At 45.0% G+C, this 22,719-nt stretch overlaps 1 protein-coding gene across 4 annotated transcripts in view; it reads right to left on the bottom strand.

The window, feature by feature from the left end:
* Window positions 1–261: 261 nt before the first annotated feature.
* The window catches only part of si:ch211-26b3.4 (connector enhancer of kinase suppressor of ras 2), a 52,891-nt gene continuing 30,433 nt past the window's right edge, over window positions 262–22,719 (bottom strand). Inside the window, exons 9-24 of one of the 4 annotated variants that reach the window (XM_068583467.1) lie at window positions 22,492–22,638; window positions 17,003–17,130; window positions 16,693–16,904; window positions 15,092–15,178; window positions 14,055–14,263; window positions 11,298–11,335; window positions 11,161–11,203; window positions 9,908–9,956; window positions 9,432–9,604; window positions 8,195–8,268; window positions 7,987–8,058; window positions 6,457–6,527; window positions 6,262–6,362; window positions 4,905–5,493; window positions 3,563–3,864; window positions 262–3,432 (exon numbers count right to left, since the gene is read on the bottom strand). In XM_068583467.1, the coding sequence (XP_068439568.1) occupies window positions 3,223–3,432; window positions 3,563–3,864; window positions 4,905–5,493; window positions 6,262–6,362; window positions 6,457–6,527; window positions 7,987–8,058; window positions 8,195–8,268; window positions 9,432–9,604; window positions 9,908–9,956; window positions 11,161–11,203; window positions 11,298–11,335; window positions 14,055–14,263; window positions 15,092–15,178; window positions 16,693–16,904; window positions 17,003–17,130; window positions 22,492–22,638 (2,505 nt within the window). In that variant the 3' untranslated portion in view covers window positions 262–3,222. Of the gene's footprint in view, window positions 3,433–3,562; window positions 3,868–4,895; window positions 5,494–6,261; window positions 6,363–6,456; window positions 6,528–7,986; window positions 8,059–8,194; window positions 8,269–9,431; window positions 9,605–9,907; window positions 9,957–11,160; window positions 11,204–11,297; window positions 11,336–14,054; window positions 14,264–15,091; window positions 15,179–16,692; window positions 16,905–17,002; window positions 17,131–22,491; window positions 22,639–22,719 lie in introns of all 4 variants that reach the window. The other 3 variants (XM_068583451.1, XM_068583460.1, XM_068583475.1) reach the window with 3 other exon arrangements.

Genomic DNA, 22,719 nt, shown 5'->3' with positions numbered 1-22,719 from the left:
AGGTTAATCTAGAATAAAATGGATGCCCTGGGTGGATGTGCATAATAGTCTACAGCTCTTTAGATGGATGCAGGTGGGGGGGTCCAGCCCAAATACAGTTTAAATATTCATATTAGCTGGTGCAGGAAAAGGCTATATTCATGGCTTCCTGGTTTATGGGATGACCAAAAGTACAGAACACGCTGCAATGCCGTTTGAATAAATCCAAGAAAGGGTACACATATACAGATCGTAGCTCATAGTGCAGAGGATTCAGTTTATTGAAGTCAAAGTTTAACAACTTAAGTTTACAATCTGTATTTTTTGTAATATATATTCATATATATGAAACCAAAAAAGGCTACTTTAGGAAGAATAAATGTAATTTTCTTTCTTTTTTAATATCATCTTTAGTCAGTTTAATGTACAGAATAACAGTAAGCTAATAGTATCCTTGAAAAAGAGCAATATGTTCCTTTTTTAATGTCGCAGTGCAACTTACATCTTACACACCTGTGCAATGTACCATGAGGTGTACACCCCTGAAAGAACACACAGTGGAATCTCCCTTTTCGGCCTGTTTCTGCAGGTCTACACACACAAAGATCTGGGAGGGATAATACAGTCCGTGCCTGCAAATCATAACTCGCACTTCTTTATCTACAGTATGTCGCCTGGTCAGCGGAGCGGCGGTTGGAAAAAAGGAGACAACACTACAGATGAGAAACAGAGAGAGAGAGTCCTGCAGACTAAAACTGTATTGTAGCTCGTCCGCAGCTGTGTGTGTGTAGGAATCGCCAGTGTAGTTAGTTCATTGTTGCCAAGAGGGTTGGGAGGCACAGGGAAAGTGCTTGCATCATTTAGTTTCTTTGTGGTACTCTCAAATAAACCATTCGAAAAACATGACCTATATCTCTGGGGGGGGGGGGGGGGGGGTGTTTGATATTTCTCGACAGTGTGACATGATGAAAAAAAAAAACCCTGAACCTATACACACTCAAAGAATTAAATATGAAGAATAAGTACAGATAGTGCTGGATGCAGCAGTTGCTACGCATGTTTCTCAGAGTCTTCGACACTGGGGGGCACCGTTGAGTCCTTGGCCCGATATTGCGGATGAAATGATTCATCCGGGTTTCACAGACATTACAGAACCATTTAGTGTGGAGGTCTTTAACTGCCCAGTATCAACCATATGCTTTGAGGGGGATGTCAAAATAGCTTCTTTTTTTTTTTTTTAGAAGTAACTGTACTGCTTGTCTCTCAGGTAAGATTCCTGAAGCCTTTTGGACACGTCTCAGTCGTTCTATGTAAACCAAAACATCGAATTTGAAACCTCCTGGAGAGAAGCTAAAGGAGGATCTGCATCAGATCGAGTAACCGAGCAGCAAAAAAAAAATGCTCGCCGCGGTTATCGTACAGTGTGTGTGTCTTCAAACACCCATCGAATGAAAACAAATCAAATCTAGGAACATACAAATAAGAGGTCATTCTTCAACAGTACCTTTGCATGTATCATGCGCTACAAATCGAATTGCAATCATGAGCTGAAGATAAAAAATTTTAAAAAAAGGAGGGGAGCCGGGGGAAATAAAGAACACAAATGATCCACGATAATTTACCCTGTCCTGTCCAATCAAATCAGTCCCAGGACTTTTCTCATGCAACACATCACCAGGAGAAGGGTCAGCCGGGATGTAAAAACTGGCAATCAACAGTCAATTATGGTGGTGGTTGTTGTTTTAGTTTGTTGTTTGCCTCCTCGTTGTTCAACTGCTAAACACCCTGCATCTACAGAGTGAAGAGGGGGACACTGCAAAACCTTGGCATAGAATACATCATACTTTACATTATATCTATGACACAAAACGTAAATAGATTTATATATTCTTCTATGTTTAAATATATTTGTAGACTGTACACAAATCTTTAGAAAATGAGACGGCAAATGCTTTTACCTGATATTTTGAACAGCAATGGTAAAGAGGCCGATGAGACATAGACCCTGTGATGCAGCCAATGAGATATAGAGATATAGAAAGTGCATTCTTTGTAGTGAGTGACTCCTTTGAAAAGAACTCTCCAGCTCTTGCATTCGCTGTTTAAGAACAAAAAAAAAACTGGAGAAAAGAAAAGTTTTGCACTCACGCAAATACATACTCTCTGTCTTCCCTCCGCTACCTCTAGAAACATATCACAGTGGTAGTGGAACGCAAACATTTACATCAGTATACACAGCAGTATACACATATACACAAGTCTTTGATGACTAGAGAGCGAGAGAGCAAACAAAGAAGAAAAGAAAAGGAGATGGACGGAAACACGGAGAGGAAAAGAAAGCGAGGGAGTGAGAATACAAACTATCAGAGGAGCCTCGTTCTGCCGATGAAATTGTGTGTGTGTGTGTGTTTTTAACAGTTCACAGTTTGAAATAGTGTGCAACTAGCCAACACAATGGTTCCTCAACGCTTGTGACGCTCGCTTTCATCGGCTCCCGGAGAGGGAAGCGGATACAACGGATAAAGCAGCATTGATGGCTGCTTTTCACAGTCTTAATCCTAAAAAGTCACTGCTCTTACTTTCCCCACGTTGTGTTGTCTGTAACATCACCCCGGATTAACAAGTGAGGTCCCTGTAAATCAGCGAGATATGCAGTGAGAGAGAAATAAAATTAAATAAAGAGAAGAGAACGGGGGGGAGAACTGGTGGCTCTGGGTGCAAAGTTCATCAGTACAAAAGTACAGTGCTGTGGTGAAAAGGATTCTCCTCTGTATTGCTGCTACATAGCTCCCCCTGCCCCCTAAAATCAACAGGAAAAGAAGATAGCAAAAACAAAAAGGGAATAGAAAGGAACAAACGTGTTAAAAAGTCTTCTTTTTTTTCCCATTTTGCTCGACAAGCTTGTGGAGTTTATGCTGAGTTCCATAGACAAAGGAAGATTAATGCTTTCTGTTCGGGCATGCAATAGGCACCCTGTGGGGTCCTCAGGATTATCAAAAGTTCATACACGCAGGTCTCAGACTGTTCCCTCTATGATATTTACACATCTTACAATATGTGTGTGTGTGTGTGTGTGTGTGTGTGTGTGTGTGTGTGTGTGTGTGTGAGTGCGTGCTCAAGAGTCGTGAGGACTCCACCGATGTAAAGCTCTCTGCGTTTGTGTGAGCGAGTGTGTGTGTGTGTGTGTCAGTTCAGTCTTTGCTCCGGCCGTCCTTCTTCCTCTTCCTCTTCTTCTTCTTCTTCTCACACGTGCGTCTCGATGAAGGAGTGTGTGTGGGTCATGAGCGGCGCGGCCAGCGGGGAGAGGTCGTCCTGCCCGTTGGTGCCGGGACTGAGCTGGCAGATGTCTGAGTACACCTCGCCGTGCCACTGCTTCCACTCTCTGAAGGTCTCGGAGCACAGGCCGGGGTCCTCCAGGAGGGCGCAGATTACCTCCAGCTCGGACTCTTTGGCCTGAAGGGGGGGGAGCAAAAAGACACCAGGGAGTCAGCGCATTGAATCCTCACACATCAAATCTAATCCCTTCTGTTAATCCCTGTGTGTGTGACAGAATCCTGTTTTTTTGGGGGCGGAGGGGTCGTACCTTCAAGGTGCTGCGCAGGGCCCGGACCCGGTGCAGCCTGTCGTTGAGCAGAGGGTCCCTGACTCTCTGCGTGAAACAGCGTCGAAACTCCTGCCTGCTGCAGGGTTTTGGGTCCCCCAGGGCCGTCACGTTGGCTTGCTCCAGGGCCCGGTACAGCTGCTCCAGCCCGTCCAGCGGCTCCGGCTCGCGGCCCTCCGACACCCGCCGCTCCCTCCCCTCCGACACCCTCCTCTCTCTGCTCTCGACTCTCAACTCCCGCAGGTCCGAGACACCCAGGAGCGGGCCGGTCAGAGTCAGGTTCACTGCTGGAGTGACACAATGAGCTTCACTTGGATGTGTGTGTGTGTGTGTTTAATGCAGGGCTGGTTGATGATGCTTAACCGACTATTTGGGTCTCGGGGGCTCACTATCCTCTGACATTTCATGTAGGCTTCAGGCCTAAATGGTTTCCCAGTGTTTGTGTTTGTGCACCTGCATAACAGATCGTGTTGGAACAAGTGTTACCACGGGTTGGTTTTCACTTGGGAGAAGTAAAAAGCCAAAACAATTTAATATTGTGCAGCAGAATTTGATTTTTTAATAGTTCTTAATACATGATGACCAGCTTGTGACCCCCAAATATTTAGTATCATGACCCCCATTTTGTGAATATTACAATTTGAGATACTATATATGATACTTTATATATAATATATACAATAATAATATAATAACTTACATTTTATGTCACATTATAAATGCACTTCACTACAATTCAGTGAAACATTTTGTAATTCTGACCTCCACGAGCAAAATCAGAGGTTGACTTCTGAAAAATATAATCAATTCAAAATCATGTTCAGAAGCAATTTTCATCAAATTAATGAAAGTTGTGAAGTATCAAGCTAATAAAACAATGTTCAGGAGGTTTTAAAATAATACATATTAATGCATCAGTGGTAATACATTTAATTTGTTTGCTGCATTATGAGTACTTTTACTTTTATGCAAATAACACTTTAACTTCAGGAACATTTTCAATGCAGGACTTTTAATGGAGTATTTAACAACGTGGCATTCTTACTTTACTTCGGTAAAGGATCTGAATACTTCCTCCGCCATTATCTGAATGATACCATTTTAGCCATAATACATTTATAACTACTTTATGCTTTCTGTCTCCTCTTCCCCAACATCCTGTAGGGTCCACTTCCTCCTTAGCCAGTTAGTTGCAGTAGTGTTCGGCGACAACACAGTCCTAAATTAATGAATCATAATGTATAGCACACTATCTTTGACTCGTGAGCTCGATAATACGTACTTTTTCACACTACACTGTGTGTAATTTCCTTACCCTCCTCACCCTCTAGTATATCTGCAGCCTGCCCCTCCGCCTCCTCGTCCTCGCTCCTCTCCTCCATGTGAGGCGAGGTGTGTATCAGCTTTCCCGGCACGGGGTCTCTGTTCCTGGGCAGACTCTGGCTGCGCTGCTTGTGAGAGCGTCGGTGTGTGTGGCTGTGCGTGTGCGGCCCTCGCTCCAGAGGGAAGGGCCCGTCCCGCTCCCTGTCCCTCTCGGCGGCGTGGTGTCTCCGTACGGGCAGCGTGGCCTGCCTGCGCCTCTCGGGGGACATGCCCTGCCTGCCCAGCCCCCCGTACATCCCCATCTCTCCGGCCATGCCGCCCATCAGGCCGCCGTAGTCGCTCTCCCCCGGCGCCGTCTGGAGGAAGTGCAGCCCCGCGCTGGTCAGAGGGGTCTCGATGAGGTCCTGCCAGGAGCGCCGCTCGCGGTGGGTGGAGCGGCAGCCGGACGAGTGGGTGCTGGTGCTGCCCGTGCCCGTGCCCATGCCCATGCCGTCTCCGCGCTGGTCCTCGGCCGAGGAGTGGGAATGCGTGGACTCGCTGGAGAAGTGCCGGCCGTGCTTGGGCTCCGGGAAGGGGCTGGAGGAATTGACCTGGAAAGGTAGAGGGGAGGTGGAAGAGACCATCTGTGGAGGGATGGGGGAGGTGGAGGCACTCATCGATGGAGGGAGTGGGGACGGAGTGGAGCGCATAAGGCTCATGGAGCTGACTGAGCGGGGCAACTGGTCATAACTGTGCAGGAAGTTAGACTGAGGCGCCCCCAAAGGGTTTGTGAGGTGGACAGGTCGGTCAGCATGGAGAGGAGTGAGGAGGGACGCACAGAAGTTGACAGATAGGTGAGCACAGGTACAAGGAAAATGTGATCCGCGAAACAAGGAGAGGGAGGAGGTGTGTGAGGAAGGAGAGAAGAAAGAAGGACAGGCAAAGAGGGCAGAAATAGAACAAAAGATGAGCGCGAAAGAAGCAATGAGATGGCAGAATGACTGACACGACTGCCGCGTGGCTCAGACGGGCAAACATGGCGCTGGACCTTTGTGCACATGTCTGGAAAACATGGCGTCTGAGTAAAAGTCTATTCCAGCAGTGACATTGTGTCAGAGATGTACCGAGCAGAGGCATTTGTCGCCACCTAGAGGTCGGATTGCGAAGCAGTTCTGGCATCAGATTAAAGACAAGCGATGTCTTTGGCTGCAAACACAACCAGAAACTCTCACAGTCTGATGTTTTATTAATGCTGAGAGCTCTGGTCTATGCAGCTCGGAAAACTGTGGGGCTTTTAGGAATAAAATATTCCATCAGATTCAAAACACTGCAAAAATTATGTTGAGTGTGTTTGTGTGTGTGTGTGTGTGTGTGCTTACTGATGGCGTGCGGTGATAAGTATCGCAGAGGGATGAGGGTCCCTCCTGTTTGAGCGTCATGGAGCCGTCGACCTCGTCTTGATCGCTCTCACTCCAGTAGTCTAGGCGTGAGATTAAAAAAACAAAACACATATTAGCATGTTCATGGGCGAAAAGGAAACGTTGGTAATAGCTAGAAAAGTGAATCTGTCTCACCTTCGTCGTGCCGAGGCACCTTGTCATCTGGTGTGTAGCCAATAGCAGCTAGCCCCAGTCGGTTCATCCACCTACAGGACACAAGGAAGAAAATAAAAGAACGCACAGGTGAGATGCATAAAGTGAGGAGGAAGAGGAGGAGGAAGAGGGCGTCAGACGGAAAGAGGAGAGAAAAGAATGGGTTATACTGGGTAAATCGTCGGTGATGCATGAAAAACTTTCCCTTTAAATAATTTAAGTGGCGTCTCTCATGAGCTGATATCAGTGTAACTGGGTCCTTTCCCCCCTGATGAGGAGGGAAGAAAAGCATGGCGATAATTAGAGAGATGGATGCATAAAGAGAGAAGGGACGATCCTCTGTCCGATGAGTCTCCGATGCGTTCCCGCTCCGCGGCCGGGCTTCCTGTCCTCCTCGACAACCTGACAATAAGATCGCTCCTGAACTCTGAACCTCAAGTCTGCGCGCGAGGGAACGAACACTCGTGATACTTAAGATTTCAAAGATTCTCTCATTTTCTACAAATCCCATGAAAATACCAAAACTATGACTTGAACCTATTAACAAGTGTCAAGGCCGGGTGTCGCTTATTCCTCCGTGTCATCGAGCCCCTTTGTTGTTCAAAAACTATTAAAATCACATCAGTGAGCCACTGTTTCCCTGGGTGACACGATCCTTCATGAAGATGGACATGGGCAGTATAGTCTATTTGGAGTTGATCCCACATACACCGCTCTGTTGCCAGAGATACTCACAATCACGTCACATGCATATTAATCCCTGGCTGAAAATAGTCCCAGACAAATGCTCCTGTTTTCCTCCTGTTTGTGTAGCGTTTGCTAAGAAAACACAACATTACCCACGTTTTGAGAGCCATTTTTTGAAGATCGACAATTTAGGTCTTTTTCCACGGGATTTGCTGTGAATGAGGAACAGATTCAGAGCAAGTTATTTTCATTTGTCCCTTTTGAGCATCAGTGTTGTCTTTTTCTTGACTTCAATCTTCAGCGTAGCTTTTTTATTATGAGCTATTTTTCAACATAACGCGTAAAGGAAGTTAATTTTTTCTGACGCCGATACACACTTTTTCACACAAACACGTAAATGTGTGCAACGGCGCTGTCACACGTGAACCCCCCCCCCCCCCCCCCCGCCCCATTTCACAGTATGGAAGTCAAATATAGCTGGTTAATTACTATCGCCCAATTATCTCCCCGAGTCATTGAGGAGAGGTGTGGATAATTAGAGCTCATCAGATAGCACTCCTGCAAACATCACTACGATCTCGCTCTCACATGAGCACACACGTGACACACACACACCCACACACACAGTTCTACATTTAACAACAGGGCCAGGTTCATGCCTTATTCATGGGCTGTGTTGTGTGGGCTGCTGCCTTGTGTAAACTTGGTTTACTCGGCTAAAATATTCATGGAAGGACATGTGATGTCCCCAGCATCTGACTATTGTCCACATTAAGACGCAAGCACGCGCTCAAGGGACACACACACACACATACACACACTTACCTGTTCATTTCCTCAAGACAATCTGTGGCGAAGAAGAAGCTCTTGATTTTGGGATGACAGGCTTTGAATGCACTGCAATCGGTCGGGGAGAAGAAGACTGATTAGTGTTTTGTTTGTTTTTTGGCGTTGGTGTGTGTGCGTTCATGTTGTGCGGGCGAGAGCAAATGTGCTTGATTAGTAATTTTGGCGACATGTGAGGGACACTCACAATTTCCGTCTGCACTCTATGGCTCGGTCTATTCTGAACTCAGGGAGGCTGATGAAGCCCTCAGCCTTCTCATCCTGCAGGCGGAGACAGATGGAGAGTGGTGGTACATCATCAGCACATGGAACAAAATGTCACCCGCACTGACACACCAATTTTATTCTGGATAGTAGTCGTCTAGTCAAGCATATGAAAACAGCATATGCTGTTTATATTGGCTCTTTTCACCCCCTTGACAGGAGAAAGATAGAGGAGATATGACTGTATTTGCTTTAAAACCAGGCTGTGTAAACAAACTATCACACGCACAATTGATTCGCAGGCTTTTTTCTTCATATAGTCTTGCAAACATTTTAATAATCCATTAATCCAAACATCTAAACTACACATAACGTCTTACAGTGAGTGTTTGTCTGAGGCCAAAATGCCCTGAATTTAAAGTACTCGATCAACTTGGATTAAATCAGCAATGATTCGTCAATTAATTGATTGATGGGCGATAGACACAGGGTTTATCTTAAACTGTATTGATAATAGATTCATGGTTCATTTGATGGTTGCAGCTTTATGAATTTCAGAATGTGATGCTTTCCTTGTCTAACGTTAAAGTAAATGCAATATATTTGTCTTTTCGCTTGTTGGCCTGAAAAAAACAAGACCTTTGATGAAATAATTATTGCGCTTGGCAAATTTAATAAAACAGCTTTTCTGATGTTTTAAAACAAAGATTATACACATGTTTTAAATAACTGTCAGTTAAATCAACAACTAAAATAATCGTTACTTGCAGCACACGTGCAAAAGCACAGAAAGCGCCAATGCAGAAATGCCAACATCACATAAAAACAACACTTGTGTTAAGTTGAGTATATTTATATCAGGGACCATGTACAAAAATACATAAATCTCAAAAAGCAGAAGTGATGTTTTGTATAAAATTTAGCTATTAGTTAATTTCCATCTGCAGTCCCTGCAGTTGCATGGTCATGTTCATGTTCTAATGTTTAGATCAAAGTCTATGTCCCCCAGTTCAGAAAGCAGATACGCTGTCAAATATTTAAAGTCTCGAACCTAACTCGAGATAGTCCTGATTACATCACCTGAGACTTCCTTTCAAAGTCACCGAAGACATGTGTAGCTGATTTGTTTTAAATCTGTGATTTCCATTCATTAGTGTGTCAATAAATAAAGAAACCTCTGATAATTAGATTCAAAGACACAGTTGCGTGTGATTCCTTACGTTTTGGTTGGTGTACCAGTAAAGGCAGGACTCTTTGAGAATGAACCAGTACTTCCTCCACTTCTGGGTGAAGTAGCCTTTAGCATCTTTCTTCTTCCACAGCCAGCCCTCACAGTCACCGTGACCCAGGTCCTTACAGGAAATTCTCCTTCGACTGGCACTCGAGAGGGAACCTGCAGCGAGAGGACACGATGTATTTGGAGTTTAGATGAAAGGATGTATTTGGTATTTAAGCACTAAGTGGCTGGACTCGTTTTACGTCAGCAGTGGCTTAGAGTAGATCTTTCTTCATTTAAAATAAAAAAAACAATGTGAAGTCTGTCAGGTTTTGTTTGAGAGTTCAGTCATTTAGATTGAGCCTCGTTTCTGAGGTAAAAGGTTCCCTCTTTCTGAAGCTACATATTCTAACATACATGTACAGAGGCAGAACTGTAACGATCATATAACAGAAAGAGAAAATGCACCAGTGTGTGTACCTTTACTTCTCCTTTTGGTTTTCGTTCTTAGAGAGGTGTAGTGGAAAGACTAGAAGGGAGAGAGAAAAAACATGTGAGATGAGAAAAAAAAAATGAAAAAAGGTTGGTGTTGACGCACACGTAGAGGTTACAGTGAGTTCACGTTCCATGTTTAGCTTGTTTTTATTTTTTATTTTATCCAGCACACAGCAGAGAGGATTACGCGCTCAGAGGGAGCACAGCGCTACGAAACAGCCAGGAAGTGACCCACAACCTGTGATGGAGCGATATGAGCTGTGTACGCCACAGAGCTGAAACTACCCACAGTGTGGTCAGGCTGTCCTGAACTATATCACCTTAACTGCTCGCTAAATGTAGTCTTTTGAAAAAATGCATCAAAATAGTTCAAGACTTAGTTTTGAAATTGTTCCTCCTAGGCTACCGTATTAAGAGGCATTGGTTGTGAAATGGACCCACTGTTTTGTCGTGTAACAACATTCAGTAACTCAGTAATGTCCGTTATACAGCAAAGTTAGCTAACGTTAGCTAGCATTAGCCACAGTAAGCTGGTGTCTGTGGGTGCCTTTTATTGCTTATGAATGGAACTTTGTGAGAGGAAGAGCATTAATATTTAGCTTTCATTGTTACAGGGCCTCACTTTTAATCGTATCTTGTGATCAGCAAACGCATCGGAAGTGCACGCTATCTCCAGCATCAGAAAGAAGCTAATGTGAGTAGGATAAGTAGCCATGGGTATCACATTAACATAGCTGAATACACCGTCTGGGTATTTATCTCGGCGGCAAAGCCGAGTAAATATGTTTATCGTGGTGCTGACTCATTGCATGGTACAACTCACGGTGCTTTGGAGGAGAGGCGAGGGCTAATGACTAAGACAGTTTCCTGTGTTTCAGTAACCTAAAAGTGGAAAGCAATTCACCTCATCTGACCGCTAGCTTTTATTTAATTATTACAGTCCCGATTGGATTTAATCTCAGGTATCGCTCCTGTTCCTGTCTGGCCGTGTATGTGATGTCTAGCTTTTACTTGGGCGCACTGAAGCTCAACGCAGAACAGCGAATGTCTACTTATTTTTGAAGTGACTGAACTGAAGCCGCTGTTGCATCATTAAAATGCAGTCAGAGTCAGAATATAAATGTACTGGAAGGACAGCATTATTTAAAAACCAGGTAAATAAACCATCAGAGCGTTAGATTTATAAAACATCCAGGAGATGCTCAGTCGCCCCCACAAAGCACCGTCTGCTCTCCTACCTTCCTCATGGAGGCGGCTCCTGAGCTCCCCGAGCCGGAGTACCTGCAGGAGGACAGACAGGATTGGATGTTACCACAAGCAACTCCTTCCATCAGGCGTAAGTAAGCGTGTGGTCAGACCGCAAACACACACTCACCTGTCTGTTGTGTCTGCTCGCAGTGTGTCCGCACCTCGCTGAGAGACAGAGGAAGGAAAAGACTTCATCAATGCATACACACTTTTCTGTGCACATTTCTGGGTAATTATCAGTACAGTAAGTCTTGGAAAGTTAGAGAACCGACATGCACTTTTTTAAGAGGTGAGCAAAATTCAAAAGATGTTGACATATTTGTTATTTAAAGCTTTTCCCATCCATGTAATTGTTGACCCGATGTGTGAAGGGCTGCTTTTCCTCTTTACAGTGAAATACTGTATAAATGAATCCGTGAAAAAGTCACTTTTTCGTTAAAAATTATTTAACAAATCAAACTACAACTACACAATTTAATACAATACTGACAAGTAAAATCAGCAGTTTTTTAGTCTGTGTACAGAACGAAGATAGACAGTACAGGTATTCAACTAATACTGTCTTTTTATATGTTTAAATGATGTATATATATATATATATATATATATATATATATATATATATATATATAAATTATTTGAATATATTATAGTATATATATTATAGTATATATACTATGATATATTAAAATAATTTATATATATATATATATAAAATATTTTAATATATTATATATACTGCATTTTTAGTATTATAAAAATTCTTAACCTGCTATTCTTTGCCCCAAGTGTGGACACAGTTTTAAGCGAATGGGCCTACGGGCCACACACTCAGGCCCCTGAGTCATAGCCATTAGGCGTGGTTTTTGGCACAGGGGCCTATCGTCTCATAATCCTTAAAGTTACCATTAAGCAAAAAAAAGGGATTAAATGTGCTGCTGTGGATGATTCCAGAGTAACATTATTGGGTACAGTGTATAGTAAAATACATATGACGTCACTATGACTTGTCAGTCGGTAAAATGTGCTAAAATGTTATGTTGTGTGTTGTAAAAACGAATAAAGAATCATACAGAGAGAATGAGAGAAGGGAAACAGGTCATTAAGGTTAGCGTATGCTAGTTAGCGCCGGATAGTGTACTTCATGTGCCACAGAATAGAAATGAGTCACCACCATGAGAAGCATGCAGCTGAGAGGGTTACAGAGGGCTGGTGTTAGCTAAACTGTTAGCGCCCTGCCTGTGAGTGTGAGTGTGTGTGTGTGTGTGTGTGTGTGTGTGTGTTTTATTGCGTGCAGCGTGTTTTAAGCACAGTCCGTCAGTCGCACTTGTAATTGGTCTGGCTGTTGCTGAGTCATGCACCTACTCATAGGGGTACGTGTTTGTGTGCATGTGTGCATGCAAATGTGTGTGTGTGTGTGTTTGTCCAGAATAAACTCCTATTTAGACTCAGGCGTGTCTGAGGAGATGGGGATATTAGGATGAGTTAGGATGAGTCCTGAGATAGCTACCCTGCATACAAATGCACTCTTGTGTGCTCGTGTGTGTTTGTTTGTGTATGCCTATGTGTGTGTGTGTGTGTGTGTGTGTGTGTGTGTGTGTGTGTACTGGCGAGAGCATGAGAGAAAAGTTAAAGAGGGGCGTGTCAGAGAGTGTCACTCTGTTGTTCTCATAATCCGTGAAGCTGGCAGCCATGCAATGACACTGGTCATCCTAACTCTCCTTTGTCTCCTCTACTTGATGCACACGCGCACACAAACACACACACACACAAACAACAATGTGTGTGGATCTGAGAACACCGTGACCGATCCTGCAAACACAAGCAGTCTCCCTCTGAGAGGACACGGGGGTACACTGCAAGATGAGGGAAGCTGTGCGAGTGAGTCAGGATCAAAGCCTTGAAGGTGATTGTAGTGCCACTAATGGCCCTTTTTTTAATTTATTTTTGCGGCAGATATTTTAACATGTGTTAATAATAAAATGAATGGTGGCTGATTTACATTTGGCTGCTTCAGCTTTACGGTCCCAGTATTGTGCACGTTGGCTCCCTGCTTATCAATTGTTGGCGCATGCACATTGAATGATATAGTCGACACGAGTCAGACTTTTCAGCCGCCTTTAAAGGATAAAGTGGTGGTATTTGTCTTACTGTTAACAAATCCCATGAAAAGACAAACAAACAATACAATAATCCATGTTATAGTTTGACTGAAAACCTAAATTGTGTGCGTAATATGTAGCATAGATCTACAATTATCACAACCATAAGAACATTTGGGCTCCCTCATGTGGCTCAAAAGTGTACAGCAGACATAAACGTTAAATAAAAGACTTAACTATAGACAGATAAGCTCGTCACCACTCAATCTGACAGACGTAAGGAGAGACAGGGCGTGCGGTAATAAAATCACAGGATTCAATGTCCGCCTGGCCGATCTGCTACTAAATAGGTTTGTGTTGATTTAGTGCGTGTCCTAAATATAGACCTCAGGATAGACAGACGCGGCCAAAACAATTGAAAACAGATGCCGGCGTTGAGAAAAGGGCGCTTTGTGGCCACAAGCTCTATGGAAGAAACTCATCTATTTGCCGGCCCTAATGAAATCCCCCTGCGACCCACCGATGAGAGCCAACACAGTCTTTGGGAATCTTCTAATGTTTGGGCAATAATCGAAACAATAGGGGCACTATAGCACAAAGGAATAAGATACATTGTTGGTCTACATTTACATAAAACAGACACACAGCACCACCACACACACGTCTAACCAACCTAAACAGACACAAATGGAAAGAAAAAGGTGTCTAGTTTCAGCACCGCGACACGTTTCACGCACACATACACGTGAAAAGTTCAGTTTTAAAAAACACTGTGTACATACAGGCAAAGCGTCGGGTGGCTGGTCGAGGCGCAGGGTGGAGGACAGCATGGAGGGGCTGATGGGAAAGCTAGGGCTGCTGGGATTGCGGCTCTTACGCCGGGAGCGTCTGGTGGAATCCCGCCGACTCTCCCTGCCCGGGCCCTCGGGCTCCTCCTCGATCACCAGGATCTTGTCGTCGCTGAGGTAACGCAACAGGGAGTTGTCTGAATCTGTGGGGGATGAGAGCGGCAGAGGCACGGATGCAGTTAGACGATGGGACAGGCTCAGCTGGAAACGGATGACGGAGGGGAGGAAAACCACGGCGGCGGGGAAGGAGAACCCCAGAGCAGAAACAGATGAGGGTGAATAGACCTTTACAGAAATAAAACCCCCACAGACGGGGATAGAAGAGCCTCAGAGCCGGAGCACCTGAGATGGATCCACAGCCGAAGGACATACAGCTAATCTGTCTGCGACGGTTAAGCTCGATTTGGAGGGCACGACTGCGAAAGCTTGTCAGTCACAGACACTTTTAGTCTTCTCCAGCTCCACAGAGGAAAAAGCTTCTCGTTAATTTGTTTATTATCCATATACTTAAATGTGGGGAAACAACAACAAAAAAAAAGTGACTGGGGGGGAAGAGAAGCAGAAAGGCGGACCCCAAACAGTGTGCTCTCGTGCTTTAATGTTATTCATAGACTTTCTGACGGTAGAGTGAGGATCCCTCGGTCGAATACAGATCAGGCCTCGTTGCAAAATGGTGACGCTGGTGAGAATTGGTCACATAGAAGAAGAAAAAAAAACCTAGTCTCCAGAGCAGCTGTATAAATGCAATTTTCCTTTGCATTTATGTTTACGTGTCGCTCTGTCGGATACATACTAGGCAGATATGTATCCTCACAACCACACCACCATGGAGGACCAGAGGATGAGCTGAAATGTGTTGAGCCGAGTATGGAGCATAGCGCGAGCACCAGGCCGACCCTGTTGTGTCACGTGTGTGTGCGCGTGTATGTATGTGTGTATATGTGTGTGTGTGTGTGTGTGTGTGTGTGTACCTCGGCTCCCTCTCTTGCCCATGCTGGGTTCCTTGGCCTCGGCCATCCAGTTATATTCGGGAGGCATGGAAACAGGCCTGAGGTCACCTGGAACGACCAATCAGCAATCAGAGAGTCGTCTCGTGGGAGGGAGTTGTGGGGTGTGGAGGGTGAGGGGTGGGAGGAAGGCGGTGACCGAGAGACAGCGTGGGAGACAGCTGGAAGGGGTGGACGGGTGAGACAAAGTGTGTGCAGGTGAGGGGGGAGAACGGGGAGACTCTCGAGGGACCGTTATGACCTGCTATCTCGTACGCTTTTTCCTGTTCTCGGTACATTCCCCCACAGCAGGGACAGCTGAGCTAGCAGCAGTGAGCTAATCTGTTAGCATGCTCACAGTTGGGTGATGACCACAGGTGAGCTATTACCTTACAGTTCGTCTATAAAGAAGGTGTCTCAGGCAACCGTGTCAGTGTCTATTATTCATTTTTTAACTATCTTCTGGTCTCACAGAACGTACAAACCAAAAGTTTGCACTAGATAATGCCTCGTTTTTATATTCAAACAAACCTTTATTACTAAAAATACTCGTCTTAATGCAAGTAATCAACTTGGGAAGTTTTGTGGTGATATCTATTCGTTATATTGGTCTGTTTAAAGCTGTTTTAAAAAAAGCTGAAATCTTCCCTTCGATAGCGCTGACATATATCAAACTCCCCAGTATCTATATTCAGTATCCATCTATATTCTGAAGGTCTTTACCAAAGGGTTTGTTCATGTATCATTCATAGCCTGATTTATAGAGCGCTTGGTTTAATATAGATATATATTTTTTTAATGTTTGTTGGTAGTACTTCCTAATTTATGGAGTAATACAAAAATATATCCAAAATGTCCTCTTGAATATGTCAACAAAATGAAACAAGGATTTTGAAATGTACTAAAATTAGCACATACATAATGCACCAAACATACAATTAAAAAAACAATAAAATAAAGTTCTAAATATCAGTAATCAAATGGGGATATTGGGGATAATTATTAGTTAACATGACCGATTACAAGCTCTGTCAATGTGCAGTCGGAGATTCTGGAGATAACTCTTACACCTGATTGGAAGTCAGCTCAAATCACCTTCATAAATCGGTGTCGGACTAATCAATCATCGGCATGCGATCCGATCAGCGAAGGCCTGTCACATGACCCTCGCTCTGCATATCTCGGGCCCCTTGAGAGTCTCCCGAGAAAGGTGCAGGATGTCTGGGGGGGAGCCGTCTTGGACGAGTGTGACACGTGGCGGGGCAGACAGGGAGCTGGACACGGTGTTTGTTTTTTTTGGACTGACCCTTCGGCATGTGATCGGTGTTTTTTTTTTTTTTTGGGACGTTCGTGCGCGTGGTGAAGACACAAAGAAGCAGAGGCATGAGGTGTGGAGATGAAGGAGGAGGAGGAGGAGCTCCAGCGAAAAAAAAGGGGTGAGAAAACTGGGTTGGGAGTGACAGAGAGAAAGAGAAAGAGAAGGAGAGAGAGAGCATGCCATCCTGCGAAACACACATCAGCGGGACCAGGAGCCCATTACCGCCCCATTCACACTGTCGAATTGCGCTCTCTCTCTCCGGTCTTACCATGGGTGGGGGTCTTGTCCCGCCGGCGGACCCCCGTGTTGCGGCCCCGGTCGTAGTCGGACCCCGGGGGCCCGTCTCCCTCCAGCAGGGAGAAATACTGACCGCTGTCCTGGTCCAGGTAGTAGCTGACGGCCTCGGAGCCTTTGGAGCCGGACTGGGAGCTCACGCTGTAGCGGCTGATGTCGTCGCAGGACATCAGACCCAGCTCCTCCCTAGGGAGAGCAAAGTCATCATCATCATCATCATCATCGATGTCATCACATCATCAAAAATAATCTTGGGAAGCAGCATCTTTGCGTCGATGGCTGACCTGGTGCTGTAGAGTCCAGAGACGGGGGAGAGGATGTAGACGTCCTGCATGCTGGGAGCGTCCATTTTGGACATTCCCAAAGTGCCGCCGGGCGTCGGGGAGGTGCTGGTGGGGCTGGTGGGCACCGGCTGAAGGAGGAGGGCGAGAGAGAGAGAGAGAGAGAGAGAGAGAGAGAGTAGAGGAAGGAGGATGAGAATGACTCGCACCTTTTCACAGAGCTATAATTGGAGGATCTGGGAGCGACACCCTGCGGCGTTAGATCTCCTACCGCCTCGCGGAGAGACGAGCACACAGCTTTACGACGATACGTCAGAAGGGGAACCTTTCACTCGTGTGATGCTTCTCGCGCCGCCGCACTCGTCGTTTTTTTAATAACGCCGAATCCCCAAACGAGAGAGTTATTTTCACACAGCTGCCATGTTGTGTGTGTTGTCTTTTTTTCTTTTCCTTCTTCTTCTTTATTTTAAATATATATGTGTCTGAGTGTGCAGCCTCTCCCACGTTCAATCGCTTCACTATTCTGTCATTTTGTCTCGAGCCTCTTCACTCACGCGGGGCTCTCTGTGTCTGTTCTCATGACAACCCCTCCTCCTCTTCTTCCTCTCCCCCTGTGTTATACGAGAGAGGAAGAAAAAAAGCTAGCGTGGACCGGCCTCCTGTACCTCGGCTTGATTCAAGGACACACTTCATCGTCATCGGGTCCTCCGTCGAAGAAGAACAGAATGGAAAACTCTGTCCCAAAGTGAATTATATATATATATATATAACAGCTGGGGTGACGAAATACGAGCTGGAGCAGACGATTGTTCTCAGGGGGACGGTTTGTCCAGGTTTTTGAAAGATGTGGTGTTTCACTGGTGTGTCGGGAAGGAGTGGGGGGGGGGGGACACACTCCATTTTAGAGAGGAGACGCGAGTGTGGACAGAATAAATGAACAGACAAGAGAGCCCGACGGAGGCGAGGCGGGCAGCGCTCTCATTAAGGAAGCCCAGTGTTTCATCAATTCATCAGCAGCAGTGCATTAGGCGAATTCATTTCTTATTCCAAACTTTCCATCCCCTCCCTCCCTCCCTCACTACCTCCATCCCCAGGCTCCTGTCTTTCCTTCATCTCTTTCTCTCTCGCAGTCTCGCTCCTATGAAGGCAGCTTACAGTAAGACGGCTTCACAATAAATAATGAAGACAGGGTGGAAAGAGGAGAGGAGAGAGCAAAGGAAATAGGACAAAGTGAGGGAGACGGGGAGAAAGAGAAAGAGAGGGAGAGAGAGAGAGAGAGAGAGAGAGAGAGAGAGAGAGAGGCGGGGGAGCTGTGCAGTGTGGTGACTTGAGCTGCGAGTGAAAACAGTAATTTAGTGATTACAGCCCACTGCTGCCTGCATGGGAAACGGTTGGTGGGGGGAAGAAGTAGAGAGAGAAAGAGATTGGACCGCCGCAGCGGGCACAATTCAGGTCTGTTAAAACGGCACTCAAACCACCGGACCCCCGTCGCGTCCTCTCAGAACATACCTGAAAGCGCGCTGCTCGAATCCTTTTCAGACTAATATTTACCTTCACACAAACAGAATGATGCGCTTCTTGTAATATTTTGACGACGGAAGAGAACGAGGACATTTTGTGTAAAACGTTTGCAGGAGGGCTCGATAATGAACCGAATCCAACGAAGACGTGTTAGTTAATTAAACAAATCCTACAATTGTATATCATTTGACAGCATTTTGACGGATTTCCGTGACTTTTCCACGTCTTTAAACCAAATTTCCATGACCAAACATGTTGTGAAATCTTGTTGTGAACATGAAAAAGTGCTAAAATGTCGTATTTGAGCTAACAGTGAGGATCCCAAAGCATACAGTGAGTATACATTAAATGACACAAATGAATGAGGGACAATAGCCATGGATGATGGCTGTCTGGAGCTGGTCCTGCATGCTACGATGGACTGTGGCTGGATCGTGGTCCATGCCTACCACTCACTCATTATATGAATGTTTTTGTCATATTCATGTGCTGCAACTCTGTTACGTTGTTCATTCTGGTCACATGACATCTATTGCTTCTGTCCATCCTGGGAGAGGGATCCTCCTCTGTTGCTCTCCCTCAGGTTTCTTCCCTTTTTCCCTGTTAAAGGGTTTTTACTATCTGTATTTGGGGGAGTTTTCCCTGATCCCACGTGAGGTTCTGGGACATGGATGTCATGTATACAGACTGTAAAGCCCTCCGAGGCAAATCTTGTATTTGTGATTTTGGGCTATATAAAATAAACTGAATTGAATAGATGCCTGTATGGACGTCTGCTTATATTTTAAGTGTCTTTCTTTAAAAAGCATGTTAATTATTTCAAACTTAGCGTGAATGAAGGTCATGAACACATGAATATAACACATTTACAGGACTTTTTTTCAAGGACTTTTCCAGGCCTGGGAATAACCATTTTGATTTCAAATTCAATTAATTTTTTCAGGTTTTAGGACTGTAAGAACCCTGCAGAAAGGTTCTTCTGTGGCTCGTCCAACACCTCTTCCACTGTGTTTCATGAAAATCATGTAATTTTCCTAAAACATAAACCTCCCGAGGCAGAAATGAATGTACAAATATGCCGTATAATTCGACAGAGAACAGCGATCAACTAATGTGACCTCATCAGACGCTCGACCGACTCATTACCCTCAAGGTCACGCGACACCTACTGACTTCTTCGCGGGGCGTCAGGTGAGAAGATTTGATATCACGGTCGTCGCCCCTCGAGCTCAGCGGCAGCGCGCCCGTCGTCGCTCTCGTCTGTTCAACCATCCAACAACTGGAGTGTAGTTGCCAGGCAACCAGACTCCACGCCACAGCCGCTTCAGTTTCCAGTCTTTCAGCCGAGGCAAGAAGCTTTTACATTTCATCGTATTTATTTACTTTTCACGCAACTGTGGATGCCGTTTAATAACCCGCTAAAAGCTGTGGAACCGATGTTGTCTTTTCTCCTGTGTTTATGTCGTCATAGGAACCCCAAATTAATTCTAATACCTGTGTTTATTGTATGTATTTTTTAGTAAAATCTTCGGGAAAAAATGTTATCTGCAAAAAAAAAAATCCCTTTTTAAAAGATATTTTGATTGTAAGTATGAACATCCAGAATAATATGAGCCAGATTCCCCAAAATGCCTCCTGGAGCGGTCAATAAGACACCTTTTTGGAAAGATTAGGACATAAAGAATCAGAATCTGTAACAAAAATCACAATAAAACAAAAGCCTTGGTCTGTTAGGAAGGAGTGTTAGTCCAAAAACTGTGTCGTTTGGTTAAGAAATGGAAAAATTATGTATTTTATGCCAAATGGGGCATGCTGGGACTTAAAATTGCCGTGGGAGGATTTTTGCGCACAGTTTCCAAAAAGGTTAAAGTCTGCGCGAGCCGTCACAAAAGTTGCCCGAGCGGTCACAAAAAATAAGCCCGAAAAATGAACGTACTACAACCACCATCAATAATACATAACGGTACATGTTGCCCAAAATAGCAAAGCATTTTCAAGCAGCAATTATTTATGTATCCAAACGTATAACAGATTCATGAAAGCGCATGGACAATGTGTGGCACACATGCGACCGCTGATGTGGCCTTCAGTCATGCGTGAAATGAGTCCCTACGTGCACGTTTCGCAGCAGCAGCAGCAGTAATCCTCAACGCATTTGCAAAAAAAAAAATCATTGCCAGCAACATAACGAGGAATCCTTAAATTGCTTTTACTCCATCCTGACGCGCAGAAAAGAGAGAGACTTGCCATTATTGAGTTGAATAAAGGGAGGTTGCCATGGAGGGATTTGGGGTTGGAATCACATGATAATTTGCAGAGATAAATTGTTTCCTTTGTGGATTTAGTTATAATCCGGTTGATCGTTTGCCACATTCATTCATCCTCCAAAAAAACACGCAAAAAAAAAACAGGCTTGGAGTTCTCGGGGTGCGCATGTGTGTTTGTTTTGGAGAGTTTTTGTAGGTACAGTATGCATCCAAACGCTGGAGCTTACAGAGTGCACTGACCCAGATCCTTTGGCTCTCAAAGGAGCAACTCCACTGATAACGGAGAACCTCTCTCCTCCTGCAAACGTGCACAGAAACACACCTCGCTTTGACAATCGCAGATGGACAATTGCGCATATGCGGCCACTCACACACACTCACACACACACACACACACACAGGCTGTTAAGCAGGATATTTTGGATTCGGTGCATTATCGCCAGTATTTGCTGAGTAGCGGCTCTTGTTTCAGAGCCAGTGGAGCTGCCTGTAGTTGCTTATGAATAATTAAGAGCTCCAGTCTTTCTGGGAGAGAACAAATCTGAAACACTCCTTTCTTCTCGTCTCCCGCAGATATCTGCGCGCTCAGATCTGGGACGCTCGCGGACGGCGTTTGTGTCTCGGGCAGCCCATCGGGGGAGAATTCCCCCCACCCCTCACAATCCTCTGTCGGTTTACATACGCAGCAGCAAACAAAAAAACGACTTGGAGCGATGATCCAACAAGACAGCAACCTTGTTCAAGACAGACACGGTGGTGAAGTTGCAGCAGGCTTCACGGTTATCACGAGCTTTTAATGGTTTCCGAGGCCGTTACAGAAAGCACAAAACACTCCCCGAGTTGTGCGAGTCTCTCGTGTGAACGTGCACTCGCATGTAGATCGTGTTCTTCCCCTGCAGACGGGACACAAGCACTCAGACAGTGTCAGACCAGCCCTCGCTTCAACCCGGAAGATTTTAGTGACTTTTCTGGGTTCTGGAATTAAGTTTTTGTCTTCAAGTGAAATGCGTACACACACCAAGACACACAGACACACGCACACACACGTACACACAAGTATGCTCTGACCTGTAAGCTCACAAGCGTTCCACCTTTCAGGTGCCCTGTACATTAAAAATGGACCCTCTTTCGAAAGAAGGAGTTCCCTTTGGGGTAAAGGTTGCATGAATCAGGACCGAGGTCTCAGTAAACACCGAATATGAATGTGAGTGTGAGTGTGCGAGGACCTTTTTGTGACCTTCTATGGCCCTGCGCAGAGTTCAGGTCATATTATACAATTTTAATCATTCACACACACACACGCACACTTCAAAGTGCCGATATAAGATTGAATTACCTTCACTATCTACATTTTTTCTATAAAAAAAAAACACTTTTGGTATGCATACATTCTTTTTAGATGGAGGTTTAGCTACCAACACATTTGTGAATGGCTTTGAACTCTGCCAGCAGTAAGGAAAGGCTGTAAAATATAAATAAATAAGAGATTTGTTGAAACGCTTAACAGACGGATTGATGCAAGGTCACACAGTGAACAAGTTTCCTTTGAACATGTTTGTTTCAAACGCCAGCAGGAGAATGTGGGCAGTAAAAGAAAATGGAGTGAGGCACCGCTCACTGTACATATAGAGTGAATTCATCCTGTCACGCTGAGCACAAGAAGTGTGCAGATAAACATGGACAAGACTGTCTGCTGGTGTTTACCTGCAGGCCCAGTGGTTTCCAGCGCACGTTCCTGAGCAGAGCCGGCGTGGAGCTCAGGGTGTTCTGGGGCCTTTTCTTCAGCGTGAGGATGACGCCACATGGGTCCTCCCTCAGGGCGTTGACCAGGTTCTTCAGCTGCCAGCCCACCTGAAGAGCACACACACACACACTGAAACAACGGCTGCAAACAGCTACACACACACACATTTGCGGTTAAGACTTAAGACT

Source organism: Clinocottus analis, unplaced genomic scaffold, assembly GCF_023055335.1.
Source record: "Clinocottus analis isolate CAN_PGR_092001 unplaced genomic scaffold, fCliAna1.0.p SCAF_10, whole genome shotgun sequence".
Taxonomy (NCBI): Eukaryota; Metazoa; Chordata; class Actinopteri; order Perciformes; family Cottidae; genus Clinocottus; species Clinocottus analis.
The sequence above is the reverse complement of the archived record's forward strand: the minus strand, read 5'-3'. Positions and strand labels throughout refer to the sequence as shown.